At 32.0% G+C, this 22,629-nt stretch overlaps 2 protein-coding genes and 1 long non-coding RNA gene across 3 annotated transcripts in view; 2 read left to right on the plus strand and 1 right to left on the minus strand.

Moving 5' to 3' along the window:
- The window catches only part of Dus1 (Dihydrouridine synthase 1), a 25,872-nt gene continuing 3,243 nt past the window's right edge, over nucleotides 1-22,629 (plus strand). The window contains exons 1-6 of the mRNA XM_029318876.2: nucleotides 1-65; nucleotides 8,719-8,984; nucleotides 16,100-16,259; nucleotides 17,329-17,524; nucleotides 18,480-18,728; nucleotides 18,822-18,967. Coding sequence (XP_029174709.1) covers nucleotides 8,724-8,984; nucleotides 16,100-16,259; nucleotides 17,329-17,524; nucleotides 18,480-18,728; nucleotides 18,822-18,967 — 1,012 coding nt within the window. The 5' untranslated portion in view covers nucleotides 1-65; nucleotides 8,719-8,723. The remainder of the gene's footprint in view (nucleotides 66-8,718; nucleotides 8,985-16,099; nucleotides 16,260-17,328; nucleotides 17,525-18,479; nucleotides 18,729-18,821; nucleotides 18,968-22,629) is intronic.
- Nucleotides 6-6,419, plus strand: LOC114943289 (uncharacterized). Its single transcript, XM_085483170.1, has 2 exons — nucleotides 6-65; nucleotides 1,662-6,419. The coding sequence occupies exon 2, from the start codon at nucleotides 3,164-3,166 to the stop codon at nucleotides 5,114-5,116; it is 1,953 nt and encodes a 650-aa protein (XP_085339296.1). The 5' UTR covers nucleotides 6-65; nucleotides 1,662-3,163; the 3' UTR covers nucleotides 5,117-6,419.
- On the minus strand, nucleotides 19,976-20,401 carry LOC146723102 (uncharacterized). Its single transcript, XR_014924770.1, has 2 exons — nucleotides 20,304-20,401; nucleotides 19,976-20,228 (listed from the first exon to the last, which is right to left on the minus strand). It is a non-coding gene; the product is annotated as an uncharacterized LOC146723102 (long non-coding RNA).

Raw genomic sequence — 22,629 nt, forward strand, 5'->3', positions numbered from 1 at the left:
ATATTAATGGATTTATGCGATTCATCCTATTTGTCGTCTGAAAAAATAGGATTACACAAAGTGAGGTTAGTGTCTTTCATCATTTGCATCTGTTAATTTCAATTTGTTTGATTAAAATTATATTGTTATATTGTCATAATTATATTATCAAATCGCAATTTATTGTAAGATGGAAAGATTTTGCAGAGTACAATATTTTTTTAATTATATTTAATAGAAAATTATTTAGCACCATGTGACAATTTTTTTATGGTGGCAACCTATTATTTGTTTTTTCTACACCTCCGCTTTTCTTTTGTTTTTACTTATTATTCATCATACATGTGATTTCTGTTTTCTTATATAATTTATTTTTACTTTTATTATATTCTATATTATAAAATTTTATACCATAACTATCAAGAGAAAAAAATTGAACATTTTTTATTTTATTTATTATATGTTTTCTTTATTAATTTGTATATTACTAATTTAGATCCTGTGCACAATAGAGAAAATATTGGCAACAGAAATAAATATATTAAATATAGAAATTATTAGGAATTATTTTATTTCAAAACAAAGAAACAAAATAATCTAATGCACAATGCATTAAAAATTTATAAAAATGATAGAAATTTAACATTAAATATTATGAAAAAAGATATTTCTAAAAAAGATATGTTGTTGTGTGTGTGAAGCGCTCACTTATGATATCTAATAACATAAACACTATGAATATTAATATAATAAGTTAATATAAGAATATTAATATAATAATAAGGAACAAGCACATGAAGGAAATTATTTAATTATGTTTATAAATAATTTGATTTTCACACAATATATATTAGTTTACAAAAAAAGAACATTCTTGGCAGAAAATTAAAAAAGTTACTTAATTTTGAAAGTCTAAAAAATATTTTTTATTTTTTTTTGTAGAGATTGTAAAAAAGTTTTTTGAAAAATTTAAATAAATACCTTAGTATTGTTATTAAATATTGTTCTATAATTAAAGGTTTTCTTAAACTGTTTTTAACTGTTTAGAAATAAAAAAAATTTGTCTAAAAAATTGTTATATGTTTCTAATGGTATTCTGGGGTATAAAGAAAAGAGAAATTTACATCATTTTTAAGCTCTTTCACAAAAGTCGGAAAATCATGTAAACTATCTCTTTTCGTAATTTGATAGGACAAACCCACCAATATTTGTTTCCAAGTTTATTCTCTTTAATATAAATGCAATTTATCATTGATTGAAAAATTAAACGTAATAATAAAAATAGCTCTAAGATTTCTTAAAGATTTTTTATACCGTTAAAGCTCGAGCTTTTCATGTTTGAAAATGGTTGCAAATCAGTAACTGTTTGTTGTTTCTTATTTAACTTTGAGCCTATTCCATTTTTAAAGTATCTAAGTATGTTTTTATATTACATTTTAATTTATGCATTTGTATCTGTGTTCTAGATACATTTTTCCCATGTATCTATATATCAGGTAGCAATCATACGTCATTTTAACATTAATGGCGTCATTTTAACATTTAATTACGTCATTTTGACATTTAATGATGTTATTTTAATACTTGGGATATATATACATGTGAAAAACTGTATTTTGGTATAAAAACAAATTAAAATGTAACGTAGCTACAGATACTCGAATACTTCAAAATTATTTCAGATACAAAATGACGTCATTTTGACATTGTATGTCAGTTTGCTACTTGGGGATCTGTATCGAGATATATTTTAAATGTATCTTACACCCATCACTTCGAATATATTGTAACAAGGATGTCTATGCGCGCGCGCGTGTTTACATTGCTTCGTCGCATGCGTGCATGGGTCATCATTGACGAAGTTGCGGCTCTCTGGACCGGTCTCCGCGGCAACCACAACTTATCGATTCGTCTAGAATGTCGTCTATCGTCAGTTAGCCTTACGGACGACGAAAGTGCTTGGTTTGCGAGGGAATGCACAGTTTATAAGCGTGTGGAGAAAAAGTGCGATGATATGGGGATGCTTAGTGGTTCAATGTCAGTGGCAGAGTGCTGATTGGAGTCAGAGGAAGGTCCTGGGATCGAATTCCGGTAGAGGACCCCGATATTTTTCCTTCTTGTAGCAGAATCAAAAGTCTAGCGTATGCGCAATTTATTCAAAATAGCCCATGATTTTGTTGTGCTGATGAAAATAATATACAAGAAAACGGGAAAATATCTAGAAGAAACTTATGGTGCTAGAGACGAGAAACACCATGGATGCAGAAACTCGCTATTATTAATGGTGCTATCCTGAAACAAATAAGCCTATATTATATAGTGATTTATGTCTGGGATTAGAACTCGAAAGTTTAGACTAAGAATTGTTAATGTTTACCGAAGACCAAAGGATGGAAAAAGATGAAAAAATGGAATAGGAGCCAACATGAAGAGCCAAACTGAAATTATGATTAATAATGAAGAAATGTAACACTTTCTTAGAGTAATGAATGAAGAAATCCATAGAAGTGCAGTATGATTTGTAGAGAGAGTACTTTTTAATGTGTATTCTGTATATTTTAAATAAAATTTTAGCATGTTAATCTTAAATATAGCATATATATATATATTTTTTTTTTTTTAAATACTATCGTTTTTTGAGTAATATATATATAATGATTTATTGTTAGTGCAAAAAATGTTCAGTCTATTACGCTGGAAATTCAAGTTTTAAATCCATAGGCAATAAAATCATCTTTTTTTGACAACATTAGATATTAATTAAATATAATATTTAATCAGAAAAGTTTCAAAATTATAATTAAACGATAATATTGACAAAAATATCAAATCAAATATAACAGTATTACACAAATATAACAGGTTTTTATTGCAATGACTTTCGATTTTGGTGAAGAATCGAGTTATGTGCAGGGATAAGAACGAAAACGACGACAAGGGTATTATATAATCTCGTACCACATCTACATATATTGAATTCTGGACCTAATAAGCATGGTGCTAGGCTCTAAGTTGAATCCAAACATCTAGCCAACTGCAAGAGCGAAAAGAAGAATGGATCATCGTGATCCAGATGCCATCAGAAACTAATAGTAAAACTACTCATTATGATTATACCATTGCTACGTATATTGAACGTAAATGCGTCCGGAATAAATAAAAATCCCAGAAAAAGAGAACGGGAATGCTAAACAAGATCTGTGCAAAGCGCGCGATTGTCCGCTGCTATTCCTCGCAGGAGCACGCATTGCATCTACCGCCTGAACACAGACGATTCCGTCGTGTTCACGGTCTGCAGCTGCCGCTGCATCCTCAGCAGGTGATCGGCTGGCTGTTGCTGATCGTCGTGTTTGTCGGCACCTTCACCGTGTTGCTGACGGCGCCGTTGCTGTTATCCGACCTACGCTTCGGCCTCTCGTTGCTATTCACTGCCCTATTCCTAGTCCACGCGCTGACCCACCTGACGGTGCTGCTGCTAGACCCGGCCGATCCTGAGGTACGCGCGCGGCCGGCCAATCAGGTGGTCCCGGAATTCGACCGCAGCAAGCACCAGCATGTGATCGAGAACGGCCGGTGCCACCTGTGTAACATCACGATTCGCGGCCTGTGCACTAAGCACTGCTCTATCTGTAACAAATGCGTGCCCCGTTTCGATCACCACTGCAAGTGGCTGAACAACTGCATCGGTGGCCGTAATTACCCGGCCTTCCTCGCTTGTCTGACCTCGACTCTCATCATCGCTCTCGCGGTCACCGCGCTCGCCCTGGGCGAGCTGGTACTCAACGCGTATTCGAACGCCAATTCGAATGACGATGGATATTGGGATAGTAGTAGCAGCAACGACACGAGCATGAACAACGCCACGAGTCCGTCGGTGCCGGTGCCCGGCACCGGCTCCTTCGTTCTCATCACTCTCATCGGCGCTCTCTCGGCGGTGGCAGCCATTTTGCTCATACATCTCTGCTTTTTCCATGGCTACATCGCCTGTCTGGGGCTCACAACCTACGAATACGTACGTAGGAAACGGGAAAAGAGCTCCGCCGGGGTCACAGCTGGTTCCAGGATGAGTTCCCCCGGTAATCCGTGCGGGGAGTCTTGCTGCGACACCGGGGACAGAGAGAATATCGACCAGGTTGGCACGCGGAGTCTCTATTCTCGCTTCTGCAAGAACGGTTCCCTGTTCAAGGACGGTACGACGATGATGACGGCCACGACGGACGTGTACATGTCCTCGACGCACGAGGAAACGCGCAGAGGCGACGTAGAGGCGAGCGACGAGGGTGCGTCGAGAACAGTCGCGTCCTCGACGAAGGGCCGGAATTTCCATCTCTGTTTCTCGTACGACTCCCGTACCATCGAAACCTCCATCAAGGTCTCCGCTTCGCGGTCCAACACGATAGAGTTGGAGAATCATGGGGACTCTCCGGACATCAAGTCGTCCTCCACACCCTCGCCGGTGTCCTGCTGCTTCTCCATCGTGAACTATTCCGAGGGCAAGCACGGAACTGGGAAGACCCAGAAGCACCGTCGCGCGAGCGGACACCGTCTGGAGTCCACAAAACGTACCTGCGGGATGATGAGGAGGATCCAGACGTTTCTGCAAGCTCGGTTGAAGAAGGGCTCCAGGTCGAAGGCAACGACCTCGACCTTTACCCGGTCTTGCAGCAACAAGATAATCCCCGGTAGCCCTCCGGGTATCCCGCCCGCGATCACCGAGCATCAGAATCGGATCATCGAGACTCTGGTGGCGGAGCTGACGACACCGTCGTCGCCGTCGCCATCGCCACCACCGTTGCCGCTGTCATCTTTGGATCATCCACATCCACCGGCGAGATTACCGGCTCTGGATCTTCCGCGTACCGTCCACAAGATTAGGAAGGTGCTTTCGAGCACCGGGGACATCTCCGTCTTGGAACCGATACCGCCCTCCGTGATGCCTAAACGGAACCAGGCCTACCTAGGTAGCCGGCGTGGCGCGAACTTTTCGAGGAAGAGGCCGCGCTTCAAGCTCGGTTCTTACGTCACACAGACAGCCCAATTGTCACCGATCCCGGAGTCGGAATTCTCGAAACCGGCTACACCCAGGTCGCCATTGCGGTCTGGTTCTGCTTTCGCCTTCCCGCCATTGCGCGAATAACTTTGTTGTTTGCGGTTCTAGTTTACCCGAGGTGTCTTTTGTGGAAGTGTTTTGCCTTTTTTTAAAGAAGTATACAATTCGAAAGAGAGGCTATTAAGATATACCAAGGCGGTTTAAAACTCCGGCAACGGCCAACTATTTCCAAAAATAGTCGTCTTAAACATGTTAAATACAAAAGTATAGGGCTCAAAATAAAGCACTTGATGGTGACCTTGAATTTGACCAAAGGGTCAAATTTAGAGGTCATTTCAAGGTCAACTTAATTTTTTAAGCGGAATCCCTATTTTTTATTGCATATTCTTATAGCTTATCTCGAGATCTTTCCAAAACGCTATAATAAAACCTGTTTTCATTAAGTACTTTTTGAATTATAAAGGTTTAAAGTTAACAATTTTTTGATATAAAATGCTTTTAAAATGTTGCAAATTATATACACCTTTTGTATAAATTTTGTATTTAACAGTTTTTCATGAGATCACTATTTTCGGAGATAATTGGCCGTTGCCGGACTTTTGAACCATCCTGTATCTTTTTAGTATATTTTTCATTGTTTTAAATTTTAAAGAATTCAAAAATTGTGTTCACGTATGATTTATTCATTCAAAAACAAGGTGTCTACTCTCTCGAAAAACTCCGAGATTGTCAGGGATTTTTTTTATCCTGAAAAGTCTGGGAATTCTCATGGAATTTTGTTGAAACTTGAAGAATTTTTTTCTTAAAATTTTAATCTTGATAATCGTTGATTGATTAAAAGTTAGTAAACATATACAGGATGTTCTATTTTATTTTTACAATGATTTGACCTTGACGGCTAGTTGTTTAGAAGTCATGTAAAGGTTCTTTAATTTCTTAAATAAAACTACCATTTTTTTTACATAAATTGATTCCTCACAATATTTTGTCACAAAACTATAATGGTAGAATGATTAAAAAGTGAATAGTTTACAAGATATTTCATACTTTAGTTTGACAACTTTACATAAACTATAAATATGAAATATTATATATATATTGGTATATATATATATACAGGGTAGGCCATTTTAATCTTTCCACTAAAATTTCTCAAAATCCAAAAATTTAAGACAAAAATGTTTCAGATAAAAGTTGTATGGTTTCAAGGGGGACATGAGATGGTGTCATTGATTTGACCTTGAATAGCCATTTGAAGGTTACGTGAAGGTCAACTTCAATTTCTTAAATGGAACACTATATTTTTTCTTGCATACTTTTGTAGCTGACTTCGAGATCTTTCCAAAACACTACAATAAAATATTTTTTCATGAAGTATTTTTCGAGTTATTAAGGCTGCAAATTTGCAGTATTTTGACATAAAATACAAAATATCTTGGGAAATATTCATTTTTCGATTATCATACCTTAATACTTTTATGCACAGAATAATGAGATAAATCAGTTGATGTAAAGAAAACACATAGTTACCTTTAAAAAAAAATATGAAAATTGCAATAAGCAGTTAGATAATTTTTCTTTAAGACAACTATGTGTTTTCTTTACACCAATTGATTCGTCTCATTATTCTGTGCATAAAAGTATTAAGGTATGATAATCGAAAAATGAATATTTCCCAAGATATTTTGTATTTTATTTCAAAATACTGCAAATTTGCAGCCTTAATAACTCGAAAAATACTTCATGAAAAAATATTTTATTGTAGTGTTTTGGAAAGATCTCGAAGTCAGCTACAAAAGTATGCAAGAAAAAATATAGTGTTCCATTTAAGAAATTGAAGTTGACCTTTACGTAACCTTCAAATGGCTATTCAAGGTCAAATCAATGACACCATCTCATGTCCCCCTTGAAACCATACAACTTTTATCTGAAACATTTTTGTCTTAAATTTTTGGATTTTGAGAAATTTTAGTGGAAAGATTAAAATGGCCTACCCTGTGTATATATATATATATATATATATATATATATATATATATATATATGTATATATATATATTATATATTATATATATATTAAAAAAAAATCTCGTAAAATATTCATTTTCCGATAATCTTACTTCAATATTTTTATACACAGAAAAATGAGATGAATCGATTAATGTAAAAAAAAACAGTTGTTTTTAAGAAAAAATATGTAACTTACAACTAGCAGTTACATTTTTTCGCAGCAGTAGTAGTTTTCTCAGGTTTCTTTAATAAGATTTGAGTAGATATCTTGATAAATGAAATATTTATTATATTGCACATCCGTTGGCCTTTTCCTTTATTATTTCATCAAATACACATTTATCTGTGCATTGTTGTATTCTAGAAATAATTTGTTTATTAAAATGCAGTAAATTTGCATTATTATTACAAATTATTACAAGTTTGTCATTTTCTCTCAAGAAATTTATTCAAAATTATATATGTATATAATATAAATTCACATATAAAATATATTAAATAATTTATATATTTTATATTTTTTACAATTTATGGAAATGTACTAAAATGTTAATAATTGCTTTCGTATTTATATTAATATACGGATATTAATCTTTTAATACACAGTTTTTTTGCAATAAAATGGAAAAAAATCATTTTCTTCATGATAATATAAAATAAAACGCTGCTCGAATTCATTTATTGAGCTTGCACGTGCGTTAAGAGATTAATATCTAAATAATGTAAAGAAATATGCAATAAAAGATCTCACTAATTTTTGTAATTTAAGATCTTTTTTATTTAAATTAAGTCTGCAACTATACATATATGTCCAAAAAGAATAAATTATATCATTTGTATTATAAAGATTTATATATAAAAGGATAAACCTATAATATTATTATTATGAAAATTTAATGTATGGTTATAATTATAAATAATAATGATAATAATAATAATTATCTTTAATTTTTTCTCTCTCTCCTCTTTCTTTTATTTTCTTTCCTATAATACATTTTTACATATGTCACTTTTAAAAAGAATTTTTCTACTTTTTTATATTTTATATTTATATATATTGTATTTTATATAAAATTTATAAACGTATAAAAATTGTTATTAATGTATATATTGTATATAATAATTTTTATTTGGAATACATGTGTGAGATACTATATTAATAATATTATTTTTATGATTAAATATATAAAATTAAATAAATGTTAACCCTCAGTTACCACTCATTTTTGGCTATCCTATTTTACCACTCATGGGTTAAAGTAATCCAGAGTCTTCTTTTGTTTATATTTCTGGATCTAATAAAACTATTTTGAAGTATTTTTTTTCAATCGATACGCCAGACAGTAAGAAAAAAGAATATATCGGTACAAATGTCATCAGATTTCTACGACTCGAGATATTTGAGAAAAAATGAAAAGTGATCTTCTAAAATTTCGAAAAAATCATTTTTGATATTGGTTAACGTGACCCAGAGAGGTAACTGAGCGTTAATAATATATATACAATTAAATATTTCAGTATTATTTTCTTCAATTTCCTAAATATGACAAAATATGACATATTAAATAAAAGAAATAAAATATCGAAATGTTCATTGAACAATGAATAATATTGGATTTTTTATTTTATTTTATTTTTATTCGCTATTTAATCGCTTAATTTTTAAAATTTCTGATAAGATAAAATGTCTGAGATCACGGAATCGCCTGAAAACGGGGATACCTTCTCGAAGAAGACTAACATTTGGGAAGATCTGGGTTCGCCGCGTTGCATATTAGCGCCGATGGTGGATGCAAGTGAATTAGCATGGAGATTGCTTAGCAGGAGACACGGTGCCCAGCTTTGTTACACGCCGATGCTGCACTCCAATGTGTTTTGCCGAGATCCTAAATATAGACGGGAGGCCCTTACCAGCACCAGCGAGGACCGGCCGCTGATCGTACAGGTTTGTGTTAATCAGTGTTTGCTGTTATCCAAATAAAATTATATAGATGATTATCTAAATTAAATTTTGCCATTGCCTTATTTTTATATAGATAATAAAAATATGTATTATCTATATCTGCAATCTGCATCTTACAATTAGATGAAAAAAGTATTATTTTTACTAAATTTTCTAAAATAATTTTCAGATAATTTTGGTTTAAAATAGTAGCATATAAAAATACTTACACAGTAGAATTTAAGTAGTAAGCGATAAAAACTTATAAATAAAAATATAAATACATATATATTTTTATATCCCTTTTATAATTTACATTTTTTTATAACTATGTTTGCATAAGCACTCTTAAAAATTATCTAGAAAATTATGTAAATAAATCGCTATATAATTTTATCTTTTATCTAGATATATTTAAATCAAAATCATCTTCATCTCTCTCTTATCTAAGATGCACTTACATATTTTTATCTCATCTTTATATAGCTAATTTTAAAATCATAACATTGGTGTTAATTATAAACAGAGTTGGGTAAATTGATGATTTTTTCAACTGAGTTAAGTTAAAGTTAGTTTTCACTAAATGTCGTGCTGGACGTAATTATTTAAAATGGATTATAAATAGTTAATTAATGAATATTGATGTGAAATTGCATATATAAGCTGAATTTGAAGAGAATTATCGGGAACTCTTGTCAAAAATAATATTATCAACGTGTTTTAGTACTTTAGAGGGAAAATGTCGTGCTAGATTCGCGTAGTTAGCACATTTGTTCAATTTTGATTTTTTAATATAAGAAATGCGGAACTCTTGTTAATTTTTATCAGGAACTATAGAACTATGAAAAGTGCTACTAGAACTTTTAGTATTCTTTTTTAAATTCGTATAACGTCATGCTAACTTCACAGACACGTTAAAGTTAAGATTAAATTAATTGAAGTTAAATCAAAAGTTAATTTTTAAAAACATTATATTAAATTAGAATTTTATTTATTAATTCTTTTAAAATATTTATAATAACAAAGAAATTGATTTTTATATAGAAATATATTTTTTGCTCATTACAATTGATGACAAATAAACATAACAATTAATAATACTTCAATTTAAAAATAATATTAAATTAAAAAAGGTTAATAAATAAAACCAAGGCCAACTAAAACGAGCAATAACAATTACAGTGTCAAATTGTTAAAATGTTAAAACATTTATTGAGACTAAAAACTTAAATCAAATTAATATTAATCGTAATATACATAAATGTTTCGACTGCATGGCAGTCCTTCTCAATATGATAAATTGTTGTTAGATAACAAAATAAAATTTTTACATTTAGTCTCGGATTCGGTTAAAACGTTATATTTTCTATCAATGGCTAAAACCAATTAACGCAGATTGCTAATCATTTGAACTCTCGCTTACAATATTAACATCTCTATTGAAATTTTATAATAATCAGTTTAAGTTTTACAATAATATTAAAGAGCTGGCGTGGTCACATATTATTATTACGTTGTCCATCATTTTCTTTTGAATTTTTTTATGTGATTAGAAGTCAATAATAGTTACTCGTTATTAAATAATTAGCCATAAGTAACTATCATAAAATATATCATAAAAACAAAAACTTACGTACTTATTTTAGCTTTCGGAATATAATTTGTCTTGCAGCGAAATACTATTATTCTTTTTATACATATGTTCTTGATGTGTTGTTTTGATCACCTCAAATGATACTAATATAATAATAAATTAGCACAAAAGATAAACCCTATCATGTCACCGATAATTTTTCTAGGACATCAAAATAACAACTTTCCAATGACTCAATATCTTTTTTTAAATTAATACTATTTATATGTTCCTTGATATGTAACATTTCTGATATTAATCTTTTTTGATAATTACTTTCATAATCTAAAATTTTTGAATTTTCCCAATTGAAAGAATGTGAAAAGTTTAACATATGTTCCGAGATCACTGATAGTTTTGCTGTGTCTGACAATTTTATTCCTACGCTTTTTTAAGACGAGTGCAAAGTTTCCTTTTCGTTTGTCCAATGTATGTAGCTTTACAATCTCTAAAATTAATTTTATATATTACATTAGAGTTATTAAATTGTTCATTTTTATCTTTTTGAAGTTTAATGAAACTGTTCAACCTTTTTATGCATCTGTATCTTATTTTTATGTTAGATTTTTTAAATTGAAGATGCAATTAATTCCGATATTCCTTCAATATATGGAATCACGATAAATTTATTATTTTCATCTTCTTTTATGAGGTTGACTTTGGTTTTATTTATTAACCTTTTTTAATTTAATTTATATTTATACGAGCATAGTGATTTTATACATGTTTATATCTTATAAAATTGTAATTTTTAGACTACTAATTTATTCTTCTTAAAAATAATATATTTATAACTTTTAAAATACAATAATGGTATTCAGGAAATAAAAAATTTAACTTAGGAAAAGATAACTAGTTGAAGTTAAAATTCAAAGCCGGAACTAGACATTTCTGCGCCCGAGGCAAAAGAAAAATGCGCCCCTTATAATAACAAAAAATATTTCTTTTACGGCATGTAAAATATAATAAAAAATAATATTAATTTTTGCAATTTTGCACCCCTTCAAATTTTTTACATGAGGCAAGTGCTTTGTTCATCACATATCTTAGTTCCGGTTCTGTTAAAAATGAATACATTTTAAATTAATTAACAATAAGCTAAGTTAAAAGTTATTAACTTTTTTTAACTTTCAACTAATTAACTAATTATTATCCAACTCTGATTATAAAATTATAGTTATATTAAATTAAAAGTGTATTGTGTATCCCTTAAGGGTTTACAAGGCGCTTTTTTCTGATAGGAGCATCTCCCATTAAAATTATTATTATTATATTTATTGCAATACTCCTTTTTCTACATTATTCTCTCTCTTTGCTTCTTTATATTTTCTTCCGGGACTTCGAATTATTTTGTAATTTTTTTTATAGGTGTCATCGTGATCACTTAGCATTTTTTTTCTAAACATACAGAAGGAGAATTTTTTATAAATATCTTTTAGTACTATATAATTTATAAAAATTGTTTAATCAAATATGTACTCAGAAATATTGCGATTATTTTTGTCTAAAATGAATAAATTCTTTTGGATGGACATCCTGAGAATCTAAAAACTTCTTGTGTGTGTGCGTGCGTGCGTGCGTGCGCGTGTACATACATACATATATATTATATATATATATATATATATATATATATATATATATATATAATATTAATAAGAGCCAGTATGGTCGAACTCTAATCATTAATTTCCTTATTATTTTTTAAATTCTCTCTGGCGAAGAATACAAATCTATTATTTAATAAATGTATTGAAGTAAATTAAAGTAAATCAAAAAATGTATATATATATATATATATATATATATATATATATATATACATATATATATATTTATATATATATATATATATATATATATATATATATATATATACTAGCTTTTCGGACCGCGCTTCGCGCGGTCCTCAAAGCCTTTCTATTCGGACCGCGTTTCGCGCGGTCCTCATATAGCCTATATTAAATCCATTTTAACACAAAAAATTAATTCTTTTTTTGTATTACCGCGAACTATTTCCACATTTGTTGTCCGACTTTCACGAAATTTATATCAAAATAAATAAATTTTTTTTGGATGATTACTATGTTATCTATTTCTTTCTCCCAGATATTTTATTTTACACCGCGTTTTGCATAATTTAAATATTTATTATATATTTTTATTTTTATTTTCTTGTTTATTTTAATTTCCACACAATTTCATATTTTTTAAATATAAAACATTATTTTAGTTAATATATACTTTAAATATTTTTTTCATTACTTAATTATTATATCCTTTTTTACATTTTACTCAATTTTTTTTATTTCTAATGTACCCACCGCTAACCCGCTATTATTAGCTCTCATACAATGTCATAATTCTTCAATTTACAAAATTTCCCTGTATATTACATTTTTTGTAAAACATTTTTCACTTTTTTCAATTAAATGTCCTTGATTGCTACATTCATCAATTTTAATTTTTACACTTTCTCTTTTTGTTGCTCTAGAAAATGCCACATAAAGTTGACCATGAGCAAATACAGGATGTGGCAAATAAATTCCAATTTTTTCTAAACTTTGTCCTTGTGATTTATTTATTGTCATAGCAAATGACACTCGAATAGGAAACTGTCTTCGTTTAAACTTAAATGGCAGTTCCAAATCATTTGTAATTAAATCTATCCTCAGAATCATAACAATTTGTCCTCGAGCAGGACCTGTTATAACTTCTACATAAATTATATTATTTTTCAAATTAGTTATAATAAATCTTGTACCATTACAAAGTCCTTTTTTAGTATTTAAATTTCTTAATAAGATTACTGTAGCACCAACTTTTATTTTAAGCCGATGAACTGGCATTCCAGAAGGTGTCAGTGAATTTAGAAACTCAGTTGGAAAATTTAATTGCTCCTGTGGATCATCACTTACAATACAGTCAATAGAGAGATACTCCTTTTCTTCTCCTTCCATTAGACAAAGAATTTCATCATTAATTTTGAAAGTATCCTCATTTTTAGGACAAAGAATCGTTCGATCTTGATTTTCTCTAATCCTTTTCATGGTAATTCTATCACCAAAAATCTCATTAATAAGAGATTCTTTTGATATAAAATCATGTGGAATTTCAATCGTGTCTAGATTTAGTCCATCTGTATTTGATAATTTACCATCTCCGAGTTGCATTAACCAATTTGCAAATTCTTTTTCTTCCGCAGTTCTCATATTTTGCTGTAATTTAACCTTAATTACATTCCTCCATATAGGGTTGTATTTTACAGTCGATTCAATTATCGCTGTTTTGTGTAAATGAGGTACTACTGGAAGATTTTGTCTGAAATCTCCTGCAAATAAAATTACTTTTCCTCCAAATGGTTGATCATTCTTCATTAAATCCTTTAAAAGTTTATCAACTGCTGTTAAGGCATGTCCAACAGTCATGCTCACTTCATCCCATATGATTAATTTTGCATTGATCAATTCTCGTGCAGCTTGAGAATTTCCTCTAATATTTGATTTAGCTGCATCATCAATTGGAATTGTAAGCTTAAACAGAGAATGATAAGTTCTTCCTCCTTTCAGAAGTGTGGCTGCAATTCCAGTTGAAGCACATGGAAGAACTATTTCATTTCTTCCTCGAATAACACTTAGAAATGTGTTAAATAAATAGGTTTTACCACTTCCTGCAAACCCGTCAATAAAAAACAAACGCTTAAGTTCATTTTCATTTTTAATTGCTCGCATTACTATATCATACACGTATTTTTGTTCATCATTTAGTGTAGATAATAAATAATCACCACGTATTTTTTCTTCATCTACATTATACTCTGTTTCGTAAATATTTATTTCAGTTGGATTTGGTAATTGAAATTTCTCACAACTACTTCCATTATTTATCAGAATTTGTTGTATATGGTTTAACGCCATATTTTCGGGATTTACAACATTATTATTTACAAAGTCCTCAATCATAAAATCTGTGATCAAGTCAATAAATGCGTATGCACATGGGTGCGTGGATACGTGGGTGGGTGCGTGGGTGGATAAATAAAGTGATAAAAATTTGTTAAAATCATATAGTAGCCATCCCGGACAAAATTTGAATACAAATTTCGAAAAAGTCTGTGAATAAATGTTTGAATGCGTGGGTGGATGCATGGGTGGGATAAAACTTAAAAGAACCACACAGCAGCTTTCTCAGAAAAATTTGCAACATTTTTGTACCAATTTCGTGAAAATTGGTCCATAAATGCGCATGCGGTGGGTGAATGCGTGGGTGGAGGTGTAACACTTGAAAAAACCACATCGTCGCCATCTCCAAAAAATTTGCAACATTTTGGTACCAATTTTTACAAAAATCCGTTCATAAATATGCGATTGCGTGGGTGGATGCGTGGGTGGGGGCGTAAACTTAAAAAACCCACACAGCAGCTTTCTCAGAAAAATTTACAACATTTTTGTACCAATTTCGTGAAAATTGGTCCATAAATGCGCATACGCGTGGGTGGGTGCGTGGGTGGAGGTGTAACACTTGAAAAAACCGCATCGTCGCCATCTCCAAAAAATTTGCAACAATTTGGTACCGATTTAAAAAAAATCGGTTCATAAGTATGCGATTGCGCGGGTGGGTGCGTGGGTGGAGGCGTAAACTTAAAAAACCCACACAGCAGTTTCCTCAGAAAAATTTGCAACATTTTGGTACTAATTTCGTGAAAATTGGTCCATAAATGCGCATGCATGTGGGTAAATGCGTGGGTGGGTGAGTGGGTGGAAGTGTAACACTTAAAAAAACCGTATCGTCGCTATCTCCAAAAATTTTGCAACATTTTGATACCATGTGTTCAGAAATATTGCAAAAAAAATTTTTTTTGCAAAAACATACCCTCCTCTGAGGAAAAAAAATAAAAATTAAAAAATTAAAAAAAAAAACCCACAGCAGCCACCCCCGAAAAATTTGCAACATTTTGGTACCAATTTCGAGACAATCGGTCCACAAATGCGGAAGTAGTTCGGGTACAGACAGACAGACAGACAGACAGACGGACGGTGCTTATATATATAGATACATTTTTTGATTTACTTTAATTTACTTCAATACATTTATTAAATAATAGATTTGTATTCTTCGCCAGAGAGAATTTAAAAAATAATAAGGAAATTAATGATTAGAGTTCGACCATACTGGCTCTTATTAATATTATTCGTCTTTATTAGATATGAAGTACACTACGTTTCACTACATTTATTGAAATTTAAAGCATAAATATGAAATTATATTTTACCGATTCTGTGAATAAATATATTTATAGTTTATCAATGAATGAATAATAACGTAACTATATTTTTTAAATATATATTTATATACAGAAATGTTTAGAGCAAATAGAGGATGTTAGTTAAATATTGAAGAGAGAGTAGAGGAAAAAAGAAAATGTTTTTTTTATTTTGAATTTTTGTATATATTTTTAATTTTTATTTTACACTTTTTCCTTCAGCTTTGTGGAAATGATCCAGATATATTATTAGAAGCTGCATGTTTGGCTGAACCATACTGCGATGCAGTGGACATCAATATCGGTTGTCCACAAGCCATTGCAAAACGTGGTCATTATGGGGCATTTTTGCAGGATGACTGGACTTTGTTAAGTAGAATCGGTACGGTATATCCTTTACTTGACTTTAAAAGAGCTTTAATATTTTTACAATAATAAATAGGTCCCTTTGGCATCGAAACATCTCGAAAAGTCTAAAAGATACGAAAAAATGTTTCGTCTGATGATGACCTTAACTTTGATCTGGAGGTCAAATTTGAAGGTCATTTGGTCAACTTTTTTTACCCTATTTTTTATTACATATTCTTGTAGTTGATGAACTGTAGTTCATCAACTACAAGAATATGTAATAAAAAGTAGGGTGTTCCATTTAAAAAAATAAAGTTGACCTTCAAATGACCTTCAAAGTTCTCTAGGTCAAAGTCAAGGTCATCAGATAAAACATTTTTTGAGAGCTTTCCAAACACTATAATAATAGTATATTGTGTATCAAGTGCGGAAAGTTGACAATTGTTCACTCGTGTGGGGTGGTCGCACTCGCCTTCGGCTCGTGCGTCCATCCCCCGCACTCGTGACCAATTGTCAACTTCCGCACTTGATACACATACTATTTTGTATTGCAAGTGCAGACAAAGTGGCTGTTTCGGCGCGTTTTCTGTGCGCGAGGCGGCTGATCGCACGCCGCCATCTTGCCGCGGCAAGGTGGGGGAATAGCCGGTTTCAATACATTTCCTACGGCTTGAGCCGTATACAATGACTTTTAACGCGGCTCAGCCGTAGATAATGGCTTTGAAACCGGCTTATTCACTCACCGTGTCGCCGCTAGATGGCGGCGGGGGAAATCGGCCGCTTTCGGCACAGAAAACATGCACCGAAAGTGCCACATTGCCTGCACGTGTAATACAAAATATTTTAAGTTAAGTACTTTTTGAATTGTAAAGATTTGAAGTTAACAATTTTTCGTAATAACATAAAATGTAAAATTAAGTTTTTTATACCTTATTAAAGTAATTATACCTTAATACTTTTATGTGCTGAATAACGAGACCAATCAATTGGTATAAAGAAAACACATTGTTGTTTTTAAAAAAATATACTGCAAATTACACACACACACACACACGCACACAAACACACACACACATCTATATATATTTCTTGTCTGCATGCAGTGTCAACTTTGAAGAGCGGATTGCGCATACCTGTCACCTGTAAATTACGAGTATTCCCGGAAATCAGTCGTACGGTAGAATATGCTCGCATGCTGGAGAATGCAGGTGCTAGCTTACTCACTGTACATGGACGTACGAGAGAGCAAAAGGGACCGTTAACTGGATTAGCATCTTGGGAACACATCAAAGCTGTAAGGTAGTTATACATTTTTTTTAAATCTTGTAATTTCTAAATATTTGCCTATTAAGGATAATTTTCAAAGTATTTTGAGATCATTTTAACATCTCTGACTTCATTAAATGTCAAAATAACGTCATTTTGACATTTATGATGTCATTTTAATATTTATGACGTCATTCAACGTTCAAATGACGTACGTTTGTTACCTGGAAAAATGTGCTAAAGCCATCTGAAGTAGTGTTTCATCGAAATATCTTTTCATTTTAAAATGACATCCAAGAATCTTCAGTCTGTGCTTTCTCGCCTTTGACGTCATAATCTGCCATAGCTGCTGCATATTAAAAGCTGTTAATGAATTATTATATATTTAATGAATTATTTTAAATATTGTATTATTTTATATTTTACCTTTAATTATTTTATATTTAAAAGAGACGCCGTGAAAATTGCCACCTCTGACGTCATAATCTAACATCATAATCTGACATATGGCTGCATTTTAAAAGCCGTGAATTATTTTATACAGGGTTTGTCAAAAGTGTAGAAACCCCTAAATAATTTTTGTAAAAATGAAAATATCAAAAAACAGTAAAACACTTATTTTGACTTTTCAAAAAAGCTACCCTATAACATGGATACCGATCATCCCCCACCTCATTTGAAAAATCTTCATAACAATTTTAAAATTTTAAGTCGCCACGACTGAGCCTTCACTTGGCCCTTAGTCTAATTAAAAATTTTTAACCCCCCTTTTACCCCCGCGTACCAGGGGTTGGAGGATCGGTATCCATGTCATAGGGTAGCTTTTTTTAAAAAATCAAAATACATGTTTTACCGGTTTTTAATATTTTCATTTTTACAAAAATTATTTAGGGATTTCCACACTTTTGACAAACCCTGTATATTTAATGAATTATTTTAAATATTGTATTATTTTATATTTTATCTTTAATTATTTTATGTTTAATAGAGAGACCGTGGAAATTCCCGTGATCGCCAACGGCAATATACAGTGCATGCAGGACTTGCAGAGGTGCATCGAAGAGATTCAAGTGCATGGCGTGATGTCAGCCGAAGGGAATCTGTACAATCCGTACATATTCGAGTCTCGTTATCCCGCCTGTTGGGAGCCTGCTCTGGAGTACTTGGAGCTTGTAGAGCAACATCCAGCACCGGCCTCGTACATTCGCGGTCACTTATTTAAACTGTTCCATCATGTGTACGTATCGATCCTATAATCATGGAAGATCATAAATTTTCACGTAATTCACGTAAAAGCGTGTGAACAGCACTGCTTTTAATTAGAGAGTAGATTTTGCTTAACAGAAAATGAAAGGGAAAGGGATAATTTGGCTACCAACTCTAGCATGGAAGCCTTCAAGAGTGTTGTATATTCCTTGAGGGATCGTTACTTACCGTATCACGAAGGACAGTTGATATGGCAGACAGAAAAGACAGGTAATTAATATTATTAGCATATTTCTTTACAGGGAGGTTAAAAGAGGAACAAAAGGAATTTTGAGATCTCAACCATAAGATACGAATTCTTAAGTTTCTTAATTTTCGCAATAACATCGCGTTTGGCTCTATTGGTCGAGATGGAGGTGTATATTATCCCAAGTAGAACAGAAAATCAAAATAATATCATTTTGATTTTCTGTTCTACTTGGGATAATATACACCTCCATCTCGACCAATAGAGCCAAACGCGATGTTATTGCGAAAATTAAGAAACTTAAGAATTCGTATCTTATGGTTGAGATCTCAAAATTCCTTTTGTTCCTCTTTTAACCTGATCAATGACGTCAAATTGACATTATTTTGACGTCATCTTGACCAAATTTGAACTCCAAATTTGAACAATGACGTCAAAATGATATTATTTTGATTTTCTGTTCTACTTGGGATGTATTAATATTATTAGGTTGGTGCAAAAATAATGTCGTTTTTTCTCATTTTTAATTTTAGCACTTTAGTTCGTCAAAATTTCATTCAACTATGTTTATATTATCCCACCCAAGGAACACAACGCAGTCAAAATGACATCACTTTGACGTCATAATTATATCACGATAGAAAGTCAATATGATGATTTTTGGTTTCAAAATTTGATGATTTGTTGACGTTAAGAAAACATCAAAAAGGCATTTTATTGTAGTAATATAGGAACCAAAGCGGTCTAAGAGCCGGAGCACAGACTTTGCATAATGCATAAGAGAATCAACTATTAGAGTCCTTTATTTCTATCTTTAGGATGAAAATCCTGAAAATTTAGAAAATGAAGGATTCTGATTGATGATTATTTATATTATGTAATTGTCTGTGCTTCGCGGTCCTATACGAGTTTTCTTTTTTATAATATATAAGAAGATTGATGAAAATATAACACATTATTTATTAAAATCTCAACGGCAATCGGAGCCTGTGCGGACGACATGCACAAAATTAATAAATTAAAATGAGATCTCAAATCAAACTCATTTATTAAATTCTAAACGTTTCGACCCACTTCGGGTCTTCTTCAGTAGCTGCAAAATACAAAGAAACAAAAATAAAAGATAATCGGTACAAACAGAAAATTATAAAACTCATATACATACAATCCGCAAATAAATTAAATATCATTCTCCTCCCTATTCAAACCGTCCGGCCGTCGGAGCGTCTCCCTAACGGTGACCATCGTCAGGAAGGAAGCAGAGCAGTGACTCCCTTACCAACACTAATCAACATAGTATAGATTAAACGTAGAAAAATCCACAAAAATTAAAAATTAAAAACCGGGAAGTACACTCACCCCGACAGTAAAAACAGAGAGAAGACGATGCTACACGTGACACATCACTCTAACGACTGTGCGGTATTCTACCTCGACACAGTCGATACATATATACGCAAAAAACAAATATAAAATATAAAATAAAATATGAAAATAAAAATAAAAACAACTAAAACTTATCGGCACTCATGTCAAAGGTCTAATAAAAAAACCCGGCTATGTATAATCACAAAGCTAGATTTTGGTAAATTTTTCTATTAACAGATCAAAATTCTCGTTTAATTTATCAGTGTCGCTATGTAAATTTAAACTATTCCTCTGCCGTTTTATGTGGATCATTTCGGATATCAAACGTTTACCTAAAAAAGGCTCCTCGTCTAAGACTTTTACATCCTCCCAATTAAATTCATGGTTCAATAATCTATGTTCCGATATGACTGATAATTGTGACGCGTTTCTTTTTATGTTGTTGCGATGTTCTTTCATCCTAGTTTTCAACAATCTACCCGTCTGCCCTACGTACGACGCATCACAATCCATACAATCAATTTTATAAACTACATTGTTATGGAGTTCCCTTGGTAACTTATCCTTGTGTACTTTAATGAATTTACGGAGACTGTTAATTGCTGTATAGGATGGAATGACATCCAAATCACGTGTAATGTCCTCAATTCTCTTCGATACATTATTAATATACGGAATATTAAAGTACGAAACTTTTTTCTGCGTAAGGATCTTGTCATTGCATATATTTGCTCTATTGTTATGCAACTTATTATTGTAGCGGAAGAACAACTTTTTTAACCGCGCTTGTAATGTTTGAAATATCAAATTGAGAGGATAATTATTAGACAAAAGAACTCCAATCATAGACTCAAAGTTACCTTTATGGAATTTCGGATGAGATAGCCAAAAAACTCTATCAATGAGGCTGATAATGGTGCCTTTTTTATGACAGAGAGGATGCTGCGATTCAAAATTTAAATATCTGCCTGAATACGTCGGCTTATGAAACAAATCAAACTCAATGCTCCCATTATTTATAATAATGGTGACGTCTAAAAAATTCAATCGGTTGTCAACCCCCTCCTCCATGGTGAACTGCAATCTAGGATGGAAAGAATTGAAAGTGTTTAAAACAATTTTAAGCATGGAGGGTGGGGCCGCCAACGCGATATCGTCAATAAATCTAAAATAAAATGGAAATGACATTGGAATCGCAGCAATCGCTCTACTCTCCAAATCTTGCAACGTGATATCCGCAATGATCGGTGAGAGGGGGGAACCCATAGGCGTGCCAAAAGTCTGTTGATAACATACATTATTAAACATAAAATAAGTCGAATTCATAATAAAACGAATTGCCAATAAAAATTCATCTCGTGGAATAATACACTCTTTTTCAATATACCCCCATCTGTTAATTAAACTATCAATAGCCATATCCAATGGTACATTGGTGAACAATGATGCAACATCTAGTGAAACTAGCTTCACATCACTATCCACACATAAACCATTTAATTTGTTCACTAATTGGAAACTATCAGAAATCAGAAAAACTCTCTGTCATAAAAAAGGCACCATTATCAGCCTCATTGATAGAGTTTTTTGGCTATCTCATCCGAAATTCCATAAAGGTAACTTTGAGTCTATGATTGGAGTTCTTTTGTCTAATAATTATCCTCTCAATTTGATATTTCAAACATTACAAGCGCGGTTAAAAAAATTGTTCTTCCGCTACAATAATAAGTTGCATAACAATAGAGCAAATATATGCAATGACAAGATCCTTACGCAGAAAAAAGTTTCGTACTTTAATATTCCGTATATTAATAATGTATCGAAGAGAATTGAGGACATTACACGTGATTTGGATGTCATTCCATCCTATACAGCAATTAACAGTCTCCGTAAATTCATTAAAGTACACAAGGATAAGTTACCAAGGGAACTCCATAACAATGTAGTTTATAAAATTGATTGTATGGATTGTGATGCGTCGTACGTAGGGCAGACGGGTAGATTGTTGAAAACTAAGATGAAAGAACATCGCAACAACATAAAAAGAAACGCGTCACAATTATCAGTCATATCGGAACATAGATTATTGAACCATGAATTTAATTGGGAGGATGTAAAAGTCTTAGACGAGGAGCCTTTTTTAGGTAAACGTTTGATATCCGAAATGATCCACAAAAAACGGCAGAGGAATAGTTTAAATTTACATAGCGACACTAATAAATTAAACGAGAATTTTGATCTGTTAATAGAAAAATTTACCAAAATCTAGCTTTGTGATTATACATAGCCGGGTTTTTTTATTAGACCTTTGACATGA

This window comes from Nylanderia fulva, unplaced genomic scaffold (genome assembly GCF_048542155.1).
Source record: "Nylanderia fulva isolate GAGA-0341 unplaced genomic scaffold, ASM4854215v1 Scaffold231, whole genome shotgun sequence".
NCBI classification, from domain to species: Eukaryota; Metazoa; Arthropoda; class Insecta; order Hymenoptera; family Formicidae; genus Nylanderia; species Nylanderia fulva.

Coding starts and splice junctions, on each gene's coding strand:
- LOC114943289 (XM_085483170.1), top strand. CDS start 3,164: ATGCTAAACAAGATCTGTGCAAAGCGCGCGATTGTCCGCTGCTATTCC.